General features: G+C 45.4%; 1 protein-coding gene across 2 annotated transcripts in view; it reads right to left on the bottom strand.

Annotated features, from left to right (window-relative positions):
• Positions 1 to 10156, bottom strand: part of cfap45 (cilia and flagella associated protein 45) — a 79703-nt gene extending 69547 nt beyond the window's left edge. Inside the window, exons 1-2 of one of the 2 annotated variants that reach the window (XM_041208505.1) lie at positions 10100 to 10156; positions 7758 to 7885 (exon numbers count right to left, since the gene is read on the bottom strand). Coding sequence is in view for 1 of the 2 variants with exons in the window: in XM_041208504.1 (XP_041064438.1) it covers positions 7758 to 7889; positions 10100 to 10102 (135 nt within the window). In the remaining variant the exon portion in view is untranslated. Of the gene's footprint in view, positions 1 to 7757; positions 7890 to 10099 lie in introns of both variants that reach the window. The other variant, XM_041208504.1, reaches the window with a different exon arrangement.
• Between the last annotated feature and the right edge of the window lie 11869 nt (positions 10157 to 22025).

Genomic DNA, 22025 nt, shown 5'->3' with positions numbered 1-22025 from the left:
ACAGATACCACTCACGACCTCACTCACCTATCTTATCCTGCCCATGGAAGATGTTTATTCAAAGGTGCCCTGCCCGCCTGCCCATTGCGTCCTTGTGATGTCCTGAAGATCGCACGGACCCTGAAAAATAGCAGACAATTGCTGCCTCAAGGGCCTACTGGCTGATTAATGAGGGGCATGAATCAGAGATCATCACGTGCCCACCCACCTAAATATCGCAAGGGCACATGGTGATGTCAGGACACTCGCTCGACATCACCTTGCGTCGTTTTACGCGTTGGCGTGCAGGGCCCACCCCTGCACATCAATGAGAAAATTCTGGCCCTGGTCTCTCTTCAAAGTCTCAGGCTACTAATCTCGCTTTGTTCTGATACGTGCCATACAGATCGTTCTTCCATTTGAGCAGATTTTTTTCTAGGGTCACAACCATTTTCTGGTCCACTGTCAGAACTCTTACTGCACTTTCTGGCTTTCCACGTCTTTACCTTGGTTTGCTAATCGATAGGTCTTGTCTCCTGTCCTTCATCCTGCACATTTGGCTAATGTTTGTATTTACCAGTGGCCTTTCCTGTTCTCTCTATGATACTGGCATCCCTCCACACACTTGTGTCTTCTGGCATGTATGTTACCTTTGTTCCTACTTTGGGTAGTTGCCCTTTTGGACGAATAGCATTGTCCTGTACCTCGGTATTACTCTGTTCATAGTCAGTCAACCCTGTACCTGCCATTGCCTGCTCCTCATAACTACTGTGTGTGTGTGTGTGTGTGCGCGTGTGTGTATGTGTATCGCATGGTGCCTCCTCACATTCTATGTCCTGTTCAGAACCTGTAAAGGTATAGTCAGTTCCAATTATCCTTGAAGAATGCACCCTAACAGTTTGATTGCTGTGTTGCTCAATTACTACTTTCCCATCGCTCCCTATTACCTTGCCAGGTCCTTTCCACTCTTTTCGGCTTCCCTTCTATTATATACCATGTCTCTTTGTCTAAACTGTATTCCTGATCTTATGCAGTGCTGTAGGGCCTGCCAAATTTTCTCCGAAACCTCAGCTTTAATGAAAGCTTTTCTGCCTGAATGCAAAGCGTTCAGATGAGCAGAAAAGGTGGAGCTAATGCCAGACGCTTCTAGAGCAGGGAGAGCATCTGAAAACACCGAAGGTAAGTTTGGATTTCTTCCGTACACCAACTGGTACGGACTGTACCCCCCAACTGTTTGCAGAGAATTTTTTGCAGTTTACAATCTAGTTGATCAGCTAATATTTCATGTAACATGTCATCTATTACCACATGATTTCTTTCACAAAGACCATTACTAAACGGGATCTCAGCTGCAGTGTGCATAACTATGATGTTTAAATTTTCGAACATATCTCAAAATTCCTCATTGGCAAGTTCCCTACCATTATCTGTGAGGAACTTCATTGGTGTTCCCAACCCTGCTACCCTGCTCCTACCCATTTCTCCATGACCTTATTGACAATGGCCCTTTTGTCATGTATCACAGTGGATAGGCTAAATCTGGTTTCCATATCTACGAAGTATAGTAAAGAAAATACCCCTAACCCTGTCCCAAACTTTCAAGTCCATTGCCACTGCATTGTTAAACTCCCTGGCTAGTGACAAGCTCACAACAAGACACGGTGGTGTCTTGCAATATTTAAGACAAATTTCACACTGAGCAGTGATTTGTTCAATAAGGTCATCATATCCTTTATCAACCACTCCCACATCTTGAAGTAGAGTCTTCAGTTTTTGTGCTGCTGGATGTGCAAACTGTGTATGTCATTTCTAAATGATCTTCCTTTTGTCCACTAAATTCTTATTCTCAGCAGTTAACAAAACATCATGAACTTTTTGATGAGAAATCTCTGGCTTCCTTAGTGGCAAGCAGTAATGGCCTGACCAAGTAAAATGTAGATCCACAATTTTTCCAAACATGATTGCTCTACCATTCCTCATATCTAGCATCATCTGAGCCTTCTTCATCTCAGACTGGCTTAATAGTAGCGTCTCGCTAAAAACCACATCAGTTCTGATAAACAGATTGACCCCTGCTATCTTAAATGGGAGGACCACCCGTTTGGAGGATGTTAATGTATTGTCTTCTCTGAACCTGAAGCAGGTAGCGCTTCCATACTCCTTAACCTTCCACCAGTCTGTCTCATCAAGAGACTGCAGATAGCAGACAAGCCAGTCCATGCTACATGCCATAGAAGTACAACTACTGTCCAGAGCTGCACAGTTGAAGGAATCTACCATCAAGATACTCTTCACTAGATTCAAACTCTCAGTGATCAATACAATTCCATCTTGGCAGTCACCATCATCATTTTCAGTTTCAGATAAATCAATCTCGTGGGTCACTTCAAAAATGCGATTCCTTCGCTGTGAGCAGTTCATCACGTAATGATGCTGGGAATCACTCTGAAAATGCTGATTAACCCTACCCTGTGCATTTTTTGGGGTTAAACGGTCATCGTCCCAGACACGCCTTTTGTTCTGACTCTCAAATTGGCGGGTTACGACCATTTTCACACCTCATGTCATTAACTTCACCTTTATATTGGAATCTTCATCTAATATTTGGTCGACCTCAAAATTCAGCCACCACTGAATCCTCTATCCTTTTTTTCACAGCATTGTTGTGCGCTTTTGCTAAAAATTGTCACAGAAGGTTCAATCCATCATGATCCAAATCATCCACTTTCCACTCTGAAAATACCTTACTCCTCATCTTACTTTTGGCTGGTAATGATAACACCAAAGCCATACCTTGCTTCTTCCGGGGTACTGAAGTAACCCAAATCCACATTTCAATTTCAGCCTTCCATTGCTGATAAGGTTCAGAGTCAGAAAAATATTGGAAATATAATCGCTGTTCCTTCACTGGCGCTGGATCAAAATCTTGGACCTCCCTTCCTAACGTAACTGTGGGTGTACCTACACCACAGGGACTGCAGTGGTTCAAGAAGGCAGCTCACCACCACCTTCTCAAGGGCAACTAGGAAAAGGCAATAAATGCTGGCTCAGACAGTTAAGCCCACATCCTGTGAATGAATTAAAAAAAAAATGGAACTGGAGGACAACAAGTCCCCTGGACCTGATGACCTGCATCTTAGGGTCTCAAAGAAAGTAGCTGCAGAGGTAGCAAATGCATTGGGTTGTGATCTTCGAAAATTCCATAGATTCTGGCAAGGTTGGCACACTGTAAAAATCAAATATAAAACCTCAATTCAAGATAGGAGGGAGACAGAAAGCAGGAAACAAAAGACCTGTTAGCCTAACATCTGTCACTGGGAAAATATTGGAATCCATTATAAAATCAGAATACAATCAAGCAGAGTCAACATGGTTTTATCTAAGGGAAATGACGTTTGATGAATTTAATAGAGTTCCTTGTGGATGTAACAAGCAAGAAACAAGTAAACGTAGTGTACTTGGATTTTTTTAAAAAGGTGTTCGATAAGGTGCCACATAAAAGATTACCACACAAGATAAAAACTCATGGTGTTGGGCGTGATATATTAGCATGGATAGAGAATTGGCTAACTAACAGGAAACAGATTCAGGACAAATGGATCATTTTCAGGTTGTCAAATAGTAGCTAGTGGAATGCCACAGGGATGCATCCTGAGGCCTCAACTGCACCAAAGCATCAGACTTGATTTTTGCATACAAGCCCTAGCAGGGAACTTGAACTCAGAACCTTGTGCTTCAGAGGCCAGAGTGCCACCAACTGAGCTAGAGCTGACTGAAGAATCGAAAAGTAGAATATTATTTAAATGGGGAGACTGCATGGTGCTGCAGTCAAGAGAGATCAGGATGTCCTTGTACATGAATCACAAAAAGTTAGAATGCAGGTATAGCAAGTGTCATGAGAGGTGTTCATGTGCATAATGTTATTGGAAGTTATTTTTAAATTGGAATTGTAGTAGGGTCTGTGTCAATGTGTGTGACTATTTGCGGCTTAATTGGATTAAAGCCAGCTAGTCTGGGTGCTTGATGTATACTATGTGTGTGACACCTTAAACCAGCTTATATTTCACCCCTTCCTTGGATTCACCCAGTTCTGTTGAAGGGTCATGAGGACTCGAAACGTCAACTCTTTTCTTCTCCGCCGATGCTGCCAGACCTGCTGAGTTTTTCCAGGTAATTCTGTTTTAGTCTGGGTGCTTGATGTATAGTAGTTTTGAGATGTTAATTAGGTAAACGTAAGGAGAAGGTAAAGTGTTAATTTGCATTTGTTGAATAAACCATTCAAAAAAATGGGTAAGATCTTGCACCTTGCTGGGAGACGCCAATCAATGTGTTTATATTACTAATAAAATTAGTGGGATGAAAATATTATTGTTAGGAGGTGTAATGTTACAAGCTTGATGATACAATGGAAAATTTACATTCAAAGGAAAAGCTAGGTATAAACAGAAAGCAGTTTGTGCGTGTAAGGCAGTTAAGGTCTAACCAGCCTGTAAGCCTACAACTGTGTCTGCAAAGGAACCAAACTGCAAGAAGCCTCATTTTGAATTCGTAAGGTCAAATGTGCTTTTTCTGGTGTCTATTTAAAGTCTATGGGTTTTTATTACCTTGGTGAAGATTTACCTGGGTGTGATTAATTTGGGGATTTGTTTAAAAGTTATTATGGTAGTAATTTGTAGACAAGTGTATGTGTTTAATTTGTTGTTAAATTAATAAATGTTTAATTTAGTTACATTTAAAACCCTCTTGAGACTTGTTGGTCTTATTCCTGAATTCAGAGCTGCATCTCAAACATACCAATTGAAAATATAGGTTATAATATTGTTCAAGTTTCCCTCTGGGATTTAAACAACACAGCCTTTATCAACTGCAGTGTCATAACACAAGTGATTAGGAAGGCAAATGGAATGTTGACCTTTATTGAAAAGGGATCCAGTATAAAAGTAGGGGAGTCTTGACACAACTGTAAAGGTGCATTGGTGAGACCACACCAAGGATACTGTGTACAGTTTTGGTCTCCTTACTTAACTGGGATTATACTTGCAATGAGGGCAGTTCAGAGAATGTTCACTGGGCTGATTCCTGGGATGAAGGGGCTGTCTTATGAGTAAAAATTGAGCAGATTGGCACCTATACTCATTGGATTGTAGGAAAATGAGCAGTAATCCTACTGAGACATATATAATTCTGAGGAGGCTTGACAGGGTAGAAGTGAGAGGATTTTTTCCCTTGTGAGGGAATCTAGAACAAGGGCACAGTTTCAGAATAAGGGGTCTCCCATTTCTTCTCTCAAAGAGTAGTTAATCTTTGGAATTCTCTACCCCAGAGAGCAGTGGAGGCTGGGTCATTGAATTTATTTTATACTTAATTCACGGGGTGTGGGCATTACTGGCTAGGCCATTAAGTGCCCATCTCTAATTGCCCTTGAGAAGTTGGTGGTGAGCTGCCTTCTTGAACCGCTGCAGTCCATGTGGTGTAGGTACACCCACAGTGCTGGTGGAAGGGAGTTCCAGGATTTTGACACAGCAACAGTGAAGGAACGGCAAGATATTTCCAAGTCAGGATGGTGAGTGACTTGGAGGGAAACTTCCAGGTGGAAGTTCCATGAACTGCTTCGGTATCTGAGGAGTCACGAGTGGTGCTGAACATTGTGCAATCATCAGCGAACATCCCCACTTCTGACCCTTATGATGGAAGGAAGGTTATTGATGAAGCTGCTGAAGATGGTCGGGCCTAGGACACTATCCTGAGGAACTCCTGCAGTGATGTCCGGGAACTGAGATCATTGACCTGCAGTTACCACACCCATTTTCCTTTGTGCTAGGTATGACTCAAACCAGCGGAGAGTTTTCTCCCCGATTCCCATTGACTCCAGTTTTGCTAGGGCTCCTTGATGCCGCACTCGGTCAAATGCAGCCTTGATGACAAGGGCAGTCACTCTCACCTCACCTCTGGAGTTCAGCTCTTTTGTCCATGTTTGGACCAAGGCTGTATTGAAGGCTATCAGCTGAATGACCCTGGCGGAACCCAAACTGAGTGTCAGTAATCAGGTTATTGCTAAGCAAGTGCCACTTGATAGCACTGTTGATGAGCCCTCCCATCACTGTACTGTTGATTGAGTCAACTGATGGGGCGATAATTGGTCGGGTTGGATTTGTCCTGTTTCCTGTGTACAGAAGATACCTGGGCAATTTTCCACATAGATGCCGGATAGATGCCGGTGTTGTAGCTGTGCTGGAACAGCTTGGCTAGGGGCAAGGCAAGTTCTGGAGCACAATTCTTCAGTATTATTGTCTTCAGTCTGTTAGAATCAAATCTCTCAATCCTGAAGTTTTATTTTACAAAATGGAAGGGTTTGGCATGATCTGGATGCTAACCTGGGATTTTTTTTTAGAGGTCATAAATTCACCTTGGAACTGTAAACAAGCAGGCCTCTTCCAAGAAATCACCTGCCCTATATGGTACTTGAGAAGGAATTGTTTGTTTGTGTTGAACTGTGAAGAACTACAATTAATGAAAAGCTGGGAGACAAAAAGGCAATCACATGGGAGAGTGGAAAAAATCTAAATTGTGAACCTGCTGTTTTGATGGCAGTCATGTTGGAGAACGAGCTGAGGAAAGAAGGCTCCGTGTCTAGCTCCCTATTTCTATCCTGCCTAAAATTGTGTGTGGCTATTAACCTGTAGCCAGAGGACCCTCATCTGAGTGTAACCGATCAGCATTTGGACCTGAAAAGCTGAGACCAGTGGTGAGAACATCCAGGCAACCACCAGGACCAGCGGGTCTGCACATGACAGAACTTCAGATCAACAGCATCAAGACCCTGCGGGTTTTAGCGTTTATTTTATAACGCCCATCCTCCAAAGCCCATCTTTGCAGAGAGGCTGTTTGTCCTCTGTATGTCTTTGTGTGTGTCTGTGTGTGTGCTGGGGGAACTCTGTAGGAAGAGATAGATAGTTATACTTTCCAATTACAGTTGTGTGTTAACCAATATTTTCAACTTGTTAAAATAAGTTTTGTTTTAAAATAAATTAATCATTCTGAATTTTTGAAAGAAGACTGGTCAGAGTCTCCTTTCTTCTGGGTACTAGAGGTATAGGTAAACAATTGGCCATTTCAGTGAGAAAATTAAACATTTAAATTAATGGTTCGGCCTGCGGACTAGAGGGGCTTAATAATTTGTGCACTCCTCCCATCCCAGTCATGACAAGTACTATTGCCGGAATATTGTCAGGGCCCACTACCTTTGCAGTATCCAATGCCTTCAGCTGTTTCTTGATATCACGTGGAGTGAATCTAATTGGCTGAAGACTGGCATCTGTGATACTGGAGATCACCAGAGGAAGCCGAGATGGATCATCCATTCGGCACTTCTGGCTGAGGATTGTTGCAAATGCTTCAACCTTATCTTTTGCACTGATGTGTTGGGCTCCCCCATCATTGAGGATGGGGATATTTGTGGAGCCTCCTCCTCTAGTGAGTTGCTTAATTGTCCACACCATAATTCACGACTGGCACAATATATTCAAAGTTTAGTTACATTTTTGATCTGCACTAGAGTCAAGGATTATGGGGTGGTCAGGCAGGAATATGGCATTAAGGCCACTTTCAGATCTTATTGAATTTGCGAGGCAGGCTTGAGGAGCTAATGGCCTACTCCTTCTCCTATTTTTTATGTTCTTACCTCCTCCAGGAAGAGGGTAATGTAAGTTGAGATCTTGATGTGTCTGCGTGCGGGGCTCAGTACCACACAGCATTGGCCCATTCTTGAATGACATTACCTGAAGACGGTTTCCAAACAGAGTCTCATCAACTTGAGAGTTTGAGGCCTTGGTCCGATATCGACGTGAACGGCTGAGGCTTGTTGAGGAAGTGCCCTGAACCTCAGAGCCACAAGTTCCGGGACACGCTGACTGAAAGACAGCAGGAGGAATCAACAGCAACTCTCTCACACCCATACAGCACAGTATTACATTGTACGTACAGCATAAAAATAGACTGTTTGCCCAATTTTGTCTATGCCAGTGTTTAAACTCCACGTGACCTTCCTCCTCCCCTTCTTCATTTCATAATATAAGCATATCCTTCTATTCATTTCTCCCTCATGTCTTTATCCACTCCCTCTTAAAAGTATCAAAGCTATTAAACTCAACCACTCCCTGTGGTAGTGAGTTCCACCTTCCCACCACTTCTCAAAGACAATTTGAAATGGGCAATAAATGTTAGCCTTGCCAATAATGCTCAACTCTCAAATGAATAATAATAAAAATAGTTTCTCCTGAATCCCCTATTAGATTTAATAGCGTCTGTCTTGTACTGATGGTCCCTAGCTGTAGCCTCGCTGTAAGTGGAAACATCTCAACCTCTACCCTTTGAAACCCCATCATATTCTTACATTTTGCATTATTATATGAAGACCAGAACCGTATGATTCAAGTGAGGTAACCATTTAAGAACATAAGAAATAAGAGCTTGAGTAGGTTATTTGGCCTTTCAGATCTGCTCCACCATTCAACAAAATCATGGCTGATCATTTACCTTAACTCCAGCTTCCTGCATTATCCTCATAGGTCTTAATTCCTTTAGTACCCAAAAATCTGTGGGGATCTCTGTCTTGAATATAATTAATGTCAGAACATCCACAACCCTCTGGAGCAGAGAATTTCAAAAATTCACAACACACTGAGTGAAGAAATTCCTCCGCATCTCAGTCATAAGTGAATGACCCTTTATCCTGAGACTGTGCCCCCATGTTTTAGATTTGCTGACCAGCGAAAACTCCAGTTCTAAACTCCAGAGAATATAGATCCAATTTACTCAGCCTCTTATCATAAGACAACCCAGGAACCAGTCGAGTGAACTTCATTACACTCTCTCTTGGAAATGTATCTATATCTTTCTACATACGAACATCGAATTTGGAGCAGGTGTAGGCCACTTGGCCCCTCAAGTCTGCTCCGCTGTTTGATAAGATCACAGCCAATGTGATTATGACGTCAACGCCTCTTTCCTGCCTACCCCCTACACATTTTGACTCCCTTGTTAGTCAAGAATCTATCTAAATCAGCCTTAAAAATATTCAGTGATCCTGCCTCCACCACTGTCTGGGGAAGGGAATTCCACAGATTCACGAATCTCTGAGAAAAAAATTCTTCTCATCTCTGTCTTCAATGGGAGATCCCTTATTTTTAAACTGTGACCCAATTCTAGATTCTCCCACAGGCAGAAACATCCTTCCAGCATCCACCACGTCGAGACCCCTCAGAATCTTATATATTTCAATAAGACCACCTCTCAAACTTCTAAGCTCCAATGGATACAGGCCTAATTTGTCTAATTTTCCATGATAAAATAATCCCTTCATTCCAGGAATCAGTCAAATGAACCTTCTCTGAACTGTTTCTAATGTATTTATGTATTTTCTTAAATAAGGAAGCCAAAGGATACACAGTATTCCTCACGTGTTCTCACCAACAGCTACACTAAAACTTCCTTACTTTATACCCCTTGCAATAAATGACAACATTCCATTTATCTTTCTAATCACTTGCTGCATCTGCATACTAATGTTTTATGATTCATGTACCAGGACACCCAGATCCCTCTGTACTGAGCTCTGCAATCTCTCTGCATTTAAATAGTATAGTGTTTCTATTTTTTCCTGTCAAAGTGAATAAGTTCGCATTTTCCCACATTATACTCCATCTGCCCAATCACTTAACCGATTGATGTCCCTTTGCAGACTCCTTATGTCCTCTTCACTTACTCTTCTACCTAACTCAGTGTCATCAGCAAATTTAGCAACGAGGTCCCGTCATTCAAGTCATTAATAATTTGCAAAGACTTGAGGTCCCAGCACTGATCCCTGTGACACATTGATGGCCACTCTCCGTTTCCTCCGTTAACCAATCTGACTGAAGCTGCTGACAATCCTCTTGCTGCGGCCTGGACCCCTCCCTCAGAGGCTGCTCTCTCCATACCCAGCCGCCCTCCTCTATCTCCCATATACTATCTATCAGATATATCTTCATATTATATATATTACTATATTATCAGACATATCTTCACATTTTACATATCCCCCTCCCTCCACACAGTTTACATTCAAGATGAAGTTTCCCACCATCTTCTCTCTCCTTCCCCTTGTTGTTGTTATGCCGGTTGCTGTGGAAACTGTCGGGTCGGGATCAGGCCGCCAGTGACGCGCTCCCTGTTCCAATGGGTCATCGCTGTGGGCGGAGTCAGTCTCCCCAGCCCCTTCTTCCAGCGATAGATCCCACCTCCGCTCCGTATAGCAGCGATAGGCCCCGCCCCTTTCCGTCACCAAGGAGGCTCCGCCCACCACTCCGTAACCAGCGGTAGGCCCCGCCCCCTCCGTCAACAAGGAGGCTCCGCCCACCACTCCCTAACCAGCGACTGGCCCCGCCTGCCAACCGGGGGGTTGCGGGGGTGGGGGGGTGTTCAGCACCAAGCCCCGCCTACCTATCCGTCAAGGAAGCTCCTCGCAACTCATGGTTCCAGCAACAAAGCCCCATCCCCGCTAGGTTATCAGCGACAGGCCGCGCCCGCTCCCGCTTCCGTCATCAGACCCCGCCCATGTCTTGGTCAGCGCGAGACTGCTCTCTGTCACCCAACAACTGGCCCTGCCCTCACCCCCGTTACCAAGGAGGCCCCGCACTCTTCCCATCACCTAGCAACAGAAAGCAGGTGGGGATGGAATTGTAAAATAAAGTGTAAAAGGATGTTGTAGGGTGGCCGAGTTGTATTATTAGTGATAGAGTTGATCTACAGACGTCTTTAACCTTTTATACCCTCTGAGCCTAGCCTCTGCAAACCTATTAAAGCCAGTTATCCAATTAACTAGCTGCAGCTGCAAGCAGAGCCTATATGAGCCCTGTTTTAAGGCTGGACTAAAACTCACTTTCTAACCCTAACAGCAACTTTTAGTTAATTGCTAAATTAAAGAAAAACAAGACTTTAGATAGAATTTAAACCTAAATTTAATCCTTATCCTCCCTGTCACCAATCTCCAACTGAAGCTCTCTACTGCAGCCAAACACAGCACTCTTGTACAGACATTATACACCTTTTCTTTAAATTTGATGCCATTCTTAACTTCTTTAGTTAGCCATGGATGGTGCAACCTTCTGATAGAGTCTTATCTTTGTTGAGAATTAAGAAATATCTCCTTAAATGTCTACCACTGCTTCTCTATGATCTTACCTTGTAACCTATTTTAACAGTCCATTGGAGCCAGCTCTGTCTTCATGACTTTGTAATAACCTTTATTTGTGTTTAATATACTACCCAGCTCTCTTACCCTCAAACTGAATGTGAAATTCTATCACGTTATGATCATTATTGCCCTTTACCATGTGATCATTACTTAATCCTGTCTCATTACGTATTATCAGTCCTAAAATATTCTGTTCCCTGGCTGTTTCCAGAATGTATTGTTCTAAGAAACTGTCCAGAATACACTCTGTGAACTCATTCTCAAGGCTACCTTTGCCAATTTCAATTGTCCAATCTAACTGAATATTATTGCAGAACTTTCTTACATACCACCATTATTACTTGATTTATACTCTGTCCTATAGCGTAGCTATTCATAGGAGGCCTATAAACTACTTCCACCAGTGACTTATTTTGTTTGCTATTTCTAATCTCCGCCCATACTAATTCTACATCTTGGTCTTCTAAGCCAAGATCGGTTCTCACTACTATACTGATCTTATCCTTTATTAACAGAATTACTGCACTTCATTTTCCTTTCTTCCTTTCTTTCTAAAAGGTCAAATACTCTTGAATGTTCAGTTCCCAGCCTTGGTCACTTTGCAACCACGTCTCTGTAATGGCTATTATATCATACCCATTTATTTCTATTTGTGCTATCAATTCATCCATCCTATTATGGACAAAACATGCATCAAAATGAAGAGTTTTTAATTCTGCTAGGAGACTTGTGCCAGAATTGGGAGAGCTGTCCAGCAACCAGTCAAGCAACAGTCTGACATCGTCAAACTCATTAAATCATACCTTAAAGCCAATGTCCCAGACTCCTTCATCACCATCCCTGGGTATGTCCTGTCCACTAGCATGACAGACCCAGCAATGATAGCAACACAGTGGCATACGGCCAGGAAGGAGTTTCCATTAGATTCCTCAACATTGATTCTGGATCCAATGAAGCCACATGGCATTAGGTCAAGCATGAGCAAGGAAACATTCTGCTGATTATGACCTACCACTCTCCTTCAGCTGATGAATCAGTGCTACTCCATGTTGAACACCATTTGGAAGAAGCACTGAGGGTAGCAAGAGCACAGAATGCACTCTGCGTGGGGGACATCAATGTCCATCACCAAGAATGGCTCAGTAGCACTACTACTGACTGAGCTAGCCAAGTCCTTAAGTATACATCTGCCTCCCTGTTGCAGATACATCTATCCATGACACTATTGGTAGGAGTGACTACCGCACAGTTATTGTGGAGGTGACGTGCCATTTTCATGCATTGTGTGGCAATAAAGCTGTGCTAAATGGAATAGACTCAGAATAGATCTAGCAGTTCAAAACTGGGTTTCAAAGAAGACTCATATTGAACTCTAAATGTTAACTCTGTTTATCTCTCCACAGATGTTGTCAGACCCGCTGAGTTTTTCCAGCACTTACTGGTTTTATTTCAGATCTCCAGCATCTGCAGTATTTTGCGATACAAGCAGGCGAGGTTCAAGTTAGTTGAGAGAGAGAGAGGAGAGGTAGACAGCCTTTGGCTGTCAGTGTCGTCTGGTTTTTAGGTGTTATTTTTCCAGACTGCTCCAAAGCAAGCAGGGTTTCAGAATAAAAGGCATTTCAAAATGGTGATCCGGATCACGACTCCTCTCTTCATAATGATTGAGTATTCCACAGAAGGTAATTAATTAGCACTTATCTGGACAGGTATATGAACATACAGATTAGGAGCAGGAGTAGGCCACTCAGCCCTTCAAGCCTGCTCTGCCATTCAATAAGGTCATGGTTGACCTGATTGTAACCTCATGCCTACCTTTCACCCTCTTGCTTATTAAGAATCTATCTACCTCTGCCTTAAAAATATTCAAAGACTCTGCTTCCACCGACTTCTGAGGAAGGGAGTTCCAAGGGAAGAAATTTCTCCTCAACTCTGTCTTAAATGGGCAACCCCTTATTTTTAAACAGTGATCGCAAATTCTAGATTCTCCCACAAGAGGCCACAAATAGGAGGATAAGGTAGACGAATGCGTGGTTGGAAAGATGGTGCATGAGGGAGGGCTTTAGATTCCTGGGACACTGGGACTGGCTCTGGGGGAGATGACACCTGTACAAGTCGGATGGGTTGCACCTGAACAGAGCTGGGACTGAGTTCCTTGCGGAGTATTTTGGTAATGCTGTTGGCACGGCTTTAAACTAATTCAGCAGGATTGTGGGAACCAAGATAAAATATTAGAGAGGAATACCAGGGTGTACAAAATACTGGGAGGGACAGTTAGCACTAGCACTAGCTATAGTTCATGATCTGAAGTTGTTGAACTAAATGTTAAGTCCGGAAGGCTGTAAAGTGCCTAGTCGGAAGATGAGGTGCTGTTCCTCCAGTTTGCATTGAACTTCACTGGAACATTGCAGCAGGCCAAGGACGGACATGAGGGCATGAGAGCAGGGTGGAGTGTTGAAATGGCAAGCAACAGGGAGGTCTGGGTCATGCTTGCGGACAGACCGAAGGTGTTCCACAAAGCGGTCACCCAGTCTGTGTTTGGTCTCTCCAATGTAGACGAAACTGCATTGGGAGCAGCAAATGCAGTAGACTAAATTGAGGGAGGTGCAAATGAAGCGCTGCTTCACTTGAAAGGAGTGTTTGGGCCCTTGGGCAGTGAGGAGCAGACACTCTGTTGGACCCAGTTCTTGGAAATGAGGCGGGCCAAGTGGGGGAACATTTGGGAGACAATGATCTGATAGGCAATCCAGAGTAAGAATAATTAACTGGACAAGAGCCGACTTCAATGGGGCAGGAACGGAACTGGGCTGTATAGACTGGAATGAAAGATTGGCAGGAAAAACTATAGCTGAACAATGGGCTACCTTCAAAAAAGAATTGGTTCGGGCACAGCCAAGGTATATTCCATGGAAAGGAAAGGTAGGGCTGATTAGGGACCTAAAAGAGAATTTACACATGGACAAAGGGGCCATGGCTGAGGTATTAAATCAATACTTTGCATCTGCCTTTACCAAGGAGGAACATGCTACCCAGGCCATGGTGACAGATGAGGAAACTCTGTCACTAGGAGGGTTCAAAATTGATAAGGAGGAAGTATTGAATAGACTGTCGGTATTTAAAGTTGACCAGGCACCGGGACCGGATGAGGTGCATCCAAGGTTATTGAAGGAAGTGAGAGTAGAAATTGCAGGGGCATTGGCCATAATCTTTCAGTCTTCCCTAGACTCAGGGGAGGTGCCAGAGGACTGGAGAATTGCAAACATTAGGCCCTTGTTCAAAAAAGGTTGTAAGGATAAGCCCAGCTATTACAGACCAGTCAGGTTAACTGCAGTGGTGGGCAAGATTCTAGAAACAATTATTTGGGATAGAATTAGTAGTCACATGGAAAAATATGGGTTGCTAAGGAAGAGCCAGCATGGATTTCTAAAGGGGAAATCATGTTTAACTAAATTGTTGGAGTATTTTGAGGAGGTAACAGAGGAGGCTGATGAGGGTAATGCTGTTGATGTGGTCTACATGGACTTTCAAAAGGCATTTGACACAGTGTCACACAAACAACTTGTGAGAAAAGTTATTGCTCATGGAATAAAAGGGACAGTAGCAATGTGGATATAAAATTGGCTGATAAATAGGAAGCAGGGAGTAATGGTCAATGGATATTTTTTGGGCTAGAGGAAGTTTGTAGTGGAGTTCCCCAGGAGTCAGTATTGGGACCCTTGATTTTCTTGATACATATTAATAATCTAGATCATGGTGTACAGGGGACAATTTCAAAGTTTCTGGATCATACAAAGTTTGGGAGAGTTGTAAACTGCAAGGAGGACAGTGTAGAACTTCAAAGGACATAGACAAGTTGGCGGAGTGGGCAGATAGGTGGCAGGTGAAGTTCAATGCAAAAAAGTGTAAGGTGATGCATTTTGGTAGGAAGAACATGGATAGACAATACAAAATAAGGGGTGCAATTTTGAAGGTGGTGCAGGAGCAGAAAGACCTGATGAGACCTGATGTATATGTGTATAGATCATTGAAGGTGGCAGGACAGTTGGAGAGAGCAGTTAATAAAGCATATAGTATCCTGGGCTTTATTAATAGAGACATAGAGTACAAGAGCAGGAAGGTTATGCTGAATTTATATATGACGCTCATTAGACCTCAGCTGGAGTATTGTGTACAGTTCTGGGCGCCACATTTATAGACTCAGATGCTTACAGCACAGAAGGAGGCCATTTGGCATGTTATGTCCGTGTTGGTCAACAAAGGTCTGACTGCACAAATCCCATTTTCCAGCGCTTGGCCCATAGCCCTGGGGGCTTTGGCAACACGAGTGAATACCTAAATACTTCTTAAATGTTATGAGAGTTGCTGACTCAATCACCCTTTCAGATAGTGAGTTCCAGACTCCCAGCACCCTCTGCATGAAAGATTCTCACCTCAACTCCCCTTTTAGCCTTCTACCTCTTACCTTAAATCTATGCCCCCTGGCTATTGACCCTTTGAAAAATAGAAAAAGTGCCTCCCTTTCCATCTTATCTATGCCTCTCATAATCTAATACACCTCTATCAGATCCCCTCTCAACCTTTGCTGCTCCATTATTGGAAGGATGTGAATACATTGAAGAAAGTGCAGAAGAAATTTACAAGAATGGTTCCAGGGATGAGAAACTTCAGCTATGAGGATAGATTGGAGAGGTTGGGACTGTTCCCCTTCGAGAGAAGAAGTCTGAGAGGAGATTTAATAGAGATGTTCAAAATTATGTGGGGGCTGGACAGAGGGGGAATAGCTGTTCCCACCCATAAAAGGATCAAGAACGAGAGGGCACAGATTTAAAGTGATTTGCAAAAGAAGCAAATTTGACATGAGAAAAAAACTTTTTCACAGACCGAGTGGTTAGGTCTGGAATGCACTGCCTGGAAGTGTGGTGGAGGCACGTTCAATCAAGGCATTTAAGAGGGCATTGGATGATTATTTGAATAGAAACAATGTGCAAGGGTACGGGGAGAAAGCAGGACAATGGCACTAGGTCATAATATTCATTTGGAGAGCCAGTGCAGACACGATGGGCCGAATGGCCTCCTTCCATGCCGCTAAAGTTCTGTGATTCTGTGATACATATAACTCTGGTTCCTAACACTGCTGAACCCACACAAAAAAAAGCAAAGACTGTTTGACTGCAGAAGCTATTGCAGCTGCTAACCAGACCTCAAGTTTCAAACCCTCAGGAGCTCAAGAATGAGCCTGCAATGATATCTCACAGACTGGTATGAAATCTCATCTTTAAGTATCTTTTTATATTAAACTGCTTTCAATCTTTGTGCCTGTATTTTTTAGTTAATAACTATCACTTTTGACTTAATTAACTTGCAGCAGTAGTTTTGTAATAAGCTAACCCATCTTGTTTTAGACTAAGGGTGGAATTGTCCCAGATTTGCATTAACTGCAGTAGCCCGCAGGTAAAACGACATTTTACCTGCCGGCTGTGTTGGTGGGTTTTCACACTGTATCATCCCAAATCCACCACGTTATTTATGCATTTCCAGGAAACACACCGTTTCCATCACCTCGCTGCTTCATCGTGCTGGGCATCGTATTTAAAGTGCAGCCATGTGCACATATCAGTTCTTCCAGGCCACCACTACTGCAGGGAAGATATCCACGAAAGGCAAAAAGACTGTAGCCCCCAAGCAATGTGTCACTAGAATGCCTTTTGGACAACGTGGAGGCCCGCCACGATGTCCTCTGCCCCCACTCTAGCCGCTGGATGGGCAGTGGCGTAACCAACCAGACTTGGGAGGCGGTGGCAGCGGTGGTCAGCCCCAACGCCCTTCAGAAGAGGACAGCCACCCAGTGCCCAAAAAGGATGAATGATCTCCTCCAATACACCGGGGTAAGTCACTATTCTCACACTCTCAACTCACACATTCACAAACCCATCACACACCCACAGGGCCCTCACTCACTGCCAATGTGAGGGACATCACTATTCACTCTCTCACACACACACCTTCATTGTCCTCAGCCCGTCCATGGGACCACTCACCACCCACACAAGCCAGGCTTACTTATCATCTGACCCGGCAGGCATCCTGCTTACACTGTCTCCATCGCTATCCATGCAGGACAAGCTGGCACACAACAAGAGGAAGAGGATGCAGGTCGTTGGAGGAATGCCTGAAATCAAGGTCCTCACGGACTTTGAAAACAGAGCCATCCAGCTGGCTGGCGGTGACCGGGACCGGTCCTGTGCTGACAGTGAGGTCGGTGCTGCTCTACCAAGTGAGGATCCGGCAGTGCAACATCCATCAGACAACCATGCTGTGAGTGATGTGTCCTCTTTCGCAGGCCACTGCCAGGCACGAACTATCTCCCCTTGTTTTCACAGGCACATCTGGGAAACAGCCGACAGAGTCCACGACCCAGGTCCTCCAATCAAGCCCCCAAGAAACCTCTGGAGAGGAATCTGAAGGCACCCTCCCTGAAATCCCATCACAGCGCTCACCCACACCCTCCACCAGCGCAGAGACACACACCTCGGTGGGACCGAGCTTTAGAGTAGCCTCGGGATCACAATCTGCTGAGCACATTGCACCTTCTGATCCACAGCAGGCGGGGGCAGGGATTTCCCCAGTACACCAGCACTCGGAGGGCTGCTGGAGGCCAGAACATTGCTGAGTCCAAGTCAGATGAGGAGCCTCTGGACTCGGTCATGTCACAGTTGCTGCAAAGGCAAGCTCGGGAACATCAGGAAGGGATGTCCGCTGCACTCCTCAGATTGCAAGGCACAACAGAGGAGTCCATCCGCCTTTATTCTGAAGTAATAGGGCCGGCATTGCAATGCACTGAGGTCAACACTGGTAGGATGGTGGCCGCCATGGAGACCTTAGTCCAGGATTTCACTCCTGCACTGCTGCACGGGCTGAACTCCATCGCCGATGCCACAGTGGGCCTCCAACAGTGTGTACGTTAGAGGGGTGCAGGTCAGCTCGATCTCACTTCAGCTACCCCTTCTCCTCACAGAGTCAGCCTGGGGCCCTCGGGCACCCGTAGGGAGGAGGATCAGCAGGTGGACACTCCGGTGGACACTTCCAGCTGCCTCCGGGAGTGACCTGCCTATCTGAATCCCCTCTTCCTGTGACCTCAGCAGCTCCAGGTCTACAGGCCGAGGAGGGTGTCACTGCCACACAGCAGGACCCTAAAAGCAGGCCAGGGCCCTCCAAGTCTCAGCCTTCCAGAGACGCCCATCAAAGTAATCACAGACAGGGTGTCACAGTCAGCAGGCTGCCTCCACCTCCACTGTGGATGTCTGGGGAGCACGAAGACATAGCGGCAGGGTTAGGAAAGTTAAGAGGAATTAGTTGCACAGCCTGCGCATGGGTGTTAGTCACTTGGATATGCTGTTGTTCACTATTGTCAATAACCTCCCTGGAATATCTCCCTGCCTGTGGCTCCTTGTTCCGATGAGCAGTGTTCTTGTCACTCAGATGTGATACCTTTCTGCACAAGATAAAGGCAGGTGTTTCAGTCCAGGGCCTCTTCCCTGTGTCTGTGCAGCCTTCAGACCACAGTGATGGTCCAGCCTCACACTCCCTGGACACATTACTGATGTCTGCACCTCGGCGGTGCTGGTCATTGCTGCCAGAATGTAGTGGGCAGATGCCACAGAGTTCTCTCATTCTCTCTGTGTGCTCTCAGCACCTTTAAGGTGAGGCTGGCCCCCATCACACCAGCATCTGTGGCCAGTGACACTATGCTCCTGAAGGGGTCAGGCGCTGAAGGCAGACAAGTTATCAGATGCTTCTAAAGTTTCATGGCAGCGTCTCTATGTTATGACCCTGATCACAGAGCACAAGTGATTTTCCCTTGGCCAGACAGGAGTCAGACATTCTCAGAAGCTATTTGAAGATTTATGGAGTGTCCTCACTGCATGTCATCGTCATCGACCTGCAATCAAGTGACTATTAGGGGTTCCACTGCGTCTCCGTGACAGGAGCATTCTCACAGAAGGTATTGGTGCTGCCATAAGCCAGTCTGGAGTCAAATGTTCACAAATGCGATGTGAGGATCTACAGGGACACCTCACTGCATGTCGTCATCATCCTCCACAAACCTAGCAGCTATGAGGCCCTCCCGAGTGTGCCTACCTTGTCTAGCCATAGCGAGGGCCTCACCCCGTCATTGTTTCCTTCGAGGACCTCCTCACCCTCATCCTCGTCGGTGTCCTTCTCATCCAAGGAGACCTCCAGTTCCTCCATCTCTTCCCCAGCCAGCTCCTCATTCTATTGCAGCAGCCAACGACGTTGTGTGACACCCTCTGCCCTCTGCGGACTGTATTGCAGGGCTCCAGCAGACCGGTCCAGACACTGAGGAACCTCATCTTCAGCATCCCGATGTTCTGCTCCACCAAGGTGCAAGCTGCAGCATGAGCCTCATTATAACGTCGCTCTGCTGTAGTCTGAGGCCGCCGCACAGGTGTCATCAGCCACGGCCTCTGCGGTAGTCCATGTCCCCAAGGAGCCAACCCTGCAGCTTCTGTGGACTCTGGGAGATGCCAGGGATCTGTGAGTGACTGAGGATATAGGAGTCGTGCACAGTCCTTGGAAACCATGCGCAGACCTGCAGGGTGCGTTGCTGGTGATCGCAAAGCAGCTGCACATTCAACAAATGGATTCCCTTGCAGTTGATCTAGTTGACCTCATGTTGCAACAGAGATCTGAGCGCCATGCGAGTGCAGTCGGTGCCACCCTGAACCTTTGGGAATCCTGAGATCAGGGCAATTCTATAACAATTCTGTAACAACATAGATGTCCTGGTCTCGGGTGAAATGCACAAAGTTCTGTGCCCACGCAAAGAGAGCCACTGGCATAGAAATTAAGCGCTGCTGTCACTTTCACGGCTGTGGCAGTGGATTCCCTCCATGTCCCCATGGCGCTAAATCCTGCAGTGGGTGGCAGATGTGACCAACCAGTTCCCTAGACATTTGCAGTTTTCAGCTTCACTGGTTCTCACTCATCTGCCTGGGTGTCACTAGACCCTGACCAGGGTCAGCTCCTTATGGCTCTTTAGTGGCATGTGTGGGAGCCCCAGCCACCCCTTCTTCCTGAGGTTGCTGCTCCTCCCTCTGCACAGCCAGGAGCCTCAGTCACTCTCTCCTCCATCGTCTTCACTCTCTGTACACCATGAGGCAAACAGCTAATTCATCAGGCTCCATGATCCTGATATATGAAAGAGAGGAACACATGGTTAGGTAGGGTGTCCTAAGAACCTGTCCTGGTTAAGTTTGAAGGCCTCTTAACGCTTCCCAGAGAGCGCTGGCCACCACTTAAATGTGCAGAGATTATTGAGCTGCATGGCTGCCCGAGACCCCACCCACCTCCACCTGACCGATTGGCAGCAGCTTTGCCCATTGGACTGCAGGCTGTGCTCTCAGCTCAGGCACAGACATTCTCCTAACCCGCACTGCAAGGCTGCACTGTTAGCTTGGACCAGGGGGAGACTGGTCCAAACCGGGATGCTGAGATTGCAAGGGGCTGTGAATGTCTCCAGCAGTGACTGCTCCATGGCTGCTTTAGTGAGGAGATTGTACAACGTGTGCAGTTGTCCAACTGTTCTACAGTCCCCTAAAATGCTCATGACTTTGCAGTTTGTGCCAGGGAGTGGAGGGGACAGGTGGGGGTTTGGTGAAAAGCTCTTGAGTACTTGGTGACACTTTGATTCCTCTGTGTTTCTTGAGTGGGCAGATAAGCTAGAAGCCCCACTCCAATCATATCAATGGCTGCTCCTGAACTGTCTCAGTCACTTTATACAGGTTTTCCTAATGGTCGGCTGCTTCCCTCGCCCACCCTAACCACCCCCCCCCACAAATGCTTGTGCAATATATTCAACCGGAAGGCAGCCCTTGTCCCCCCGACAATGTGTCTCAAGCTTGAAGTTCAACAGCTGACCCTGGCGAGTGTTGCACATTGTCGCTGTGTACTCACCTCCGAGCTCCCCTCTAAGTGCAGCCCGCCAAGAGCACGCCTTTTATATGCTGTTGTGAAACCCATCAGTGTGCTTTCCTGCCAACGTGGATGGATGATCCAGCAGGCGGGGTGGGAATGATTCCGGCAGGCTGGCCTGACATTGATAAGCAGATGTATTACAGTGAGGTTCCTGATGTCCGATGGTGGGAAATGCAGCCTGCCATTGGCGGGCTGAATGGACAATCACAAACTGCCTTCACGCTGTCATGACAACAATTGTGCCATATTGTCTGCTCATGCCACCAAACACATCCATCGCTGGAGGGCACAGCAAATCCTGGCCACAGACAGGTTAAGGGAATGGACAATAAGATGGGGGGAAGTGTGAAGTTATTCACTTTGGTTGTAAGAATAGAAAAGCAGAATATTTTTAAAGGGTAAATATTGTGTTAACGTTCAAAGAGACTTGGGCAATTTAGCAATAAATTTGGCATTTATTGCTAAAAGAATAGAGTATAAAAATAGGGAAGTGTTGCAACTGTACAAGGCATTGGTGAGACCGCACCTGGAGTACTGTGCATAGTTTTGGTCCCCTTACTTGAGGAAGGATGTAGTTGCACTGGAGGCGGTTCAGAGGGAGTTCACTAGATTGATTCCAGAGATGCGGGGCTTGTCTTATGAGGAGACATTAAGCAGTTTAGGCCGATACTCGCTAGAGTTTAGAAGGATGAGAGGAGATCTAATTGAGGTATATAAGATGCTAAAGGGGATAGAAAAGTCGATGTGGAGCGGATGTTTCCCCTTGTGGGGCATTCTGGTACAAGAGGCCATAGTTTTAGGCTAAGGGGTGGATTTAAAT

The sequence above is a fragment of the Carcharodon carcharias genome, chromosome 16 (genome assembly GCF_017639515.1).
Source record: "Carcharodon carcharias isolate sCarCar2 chromosome 16, sCarCar2.pri, whole genome shotgun sequence".
Taxonomy (NCBI): domain Eukaryota; kingdom Metazoa; phylum Chordata; class Chondrichthyes; order Lamniformes; family Lamnidae; genus Carcharodon; species Carcharodon carcharias.
The sequence above is the reverse complement of the archived record's forward strand: the minus strand, read 5'-3'. Positions and strand labels throughout refer to the sequence as shown.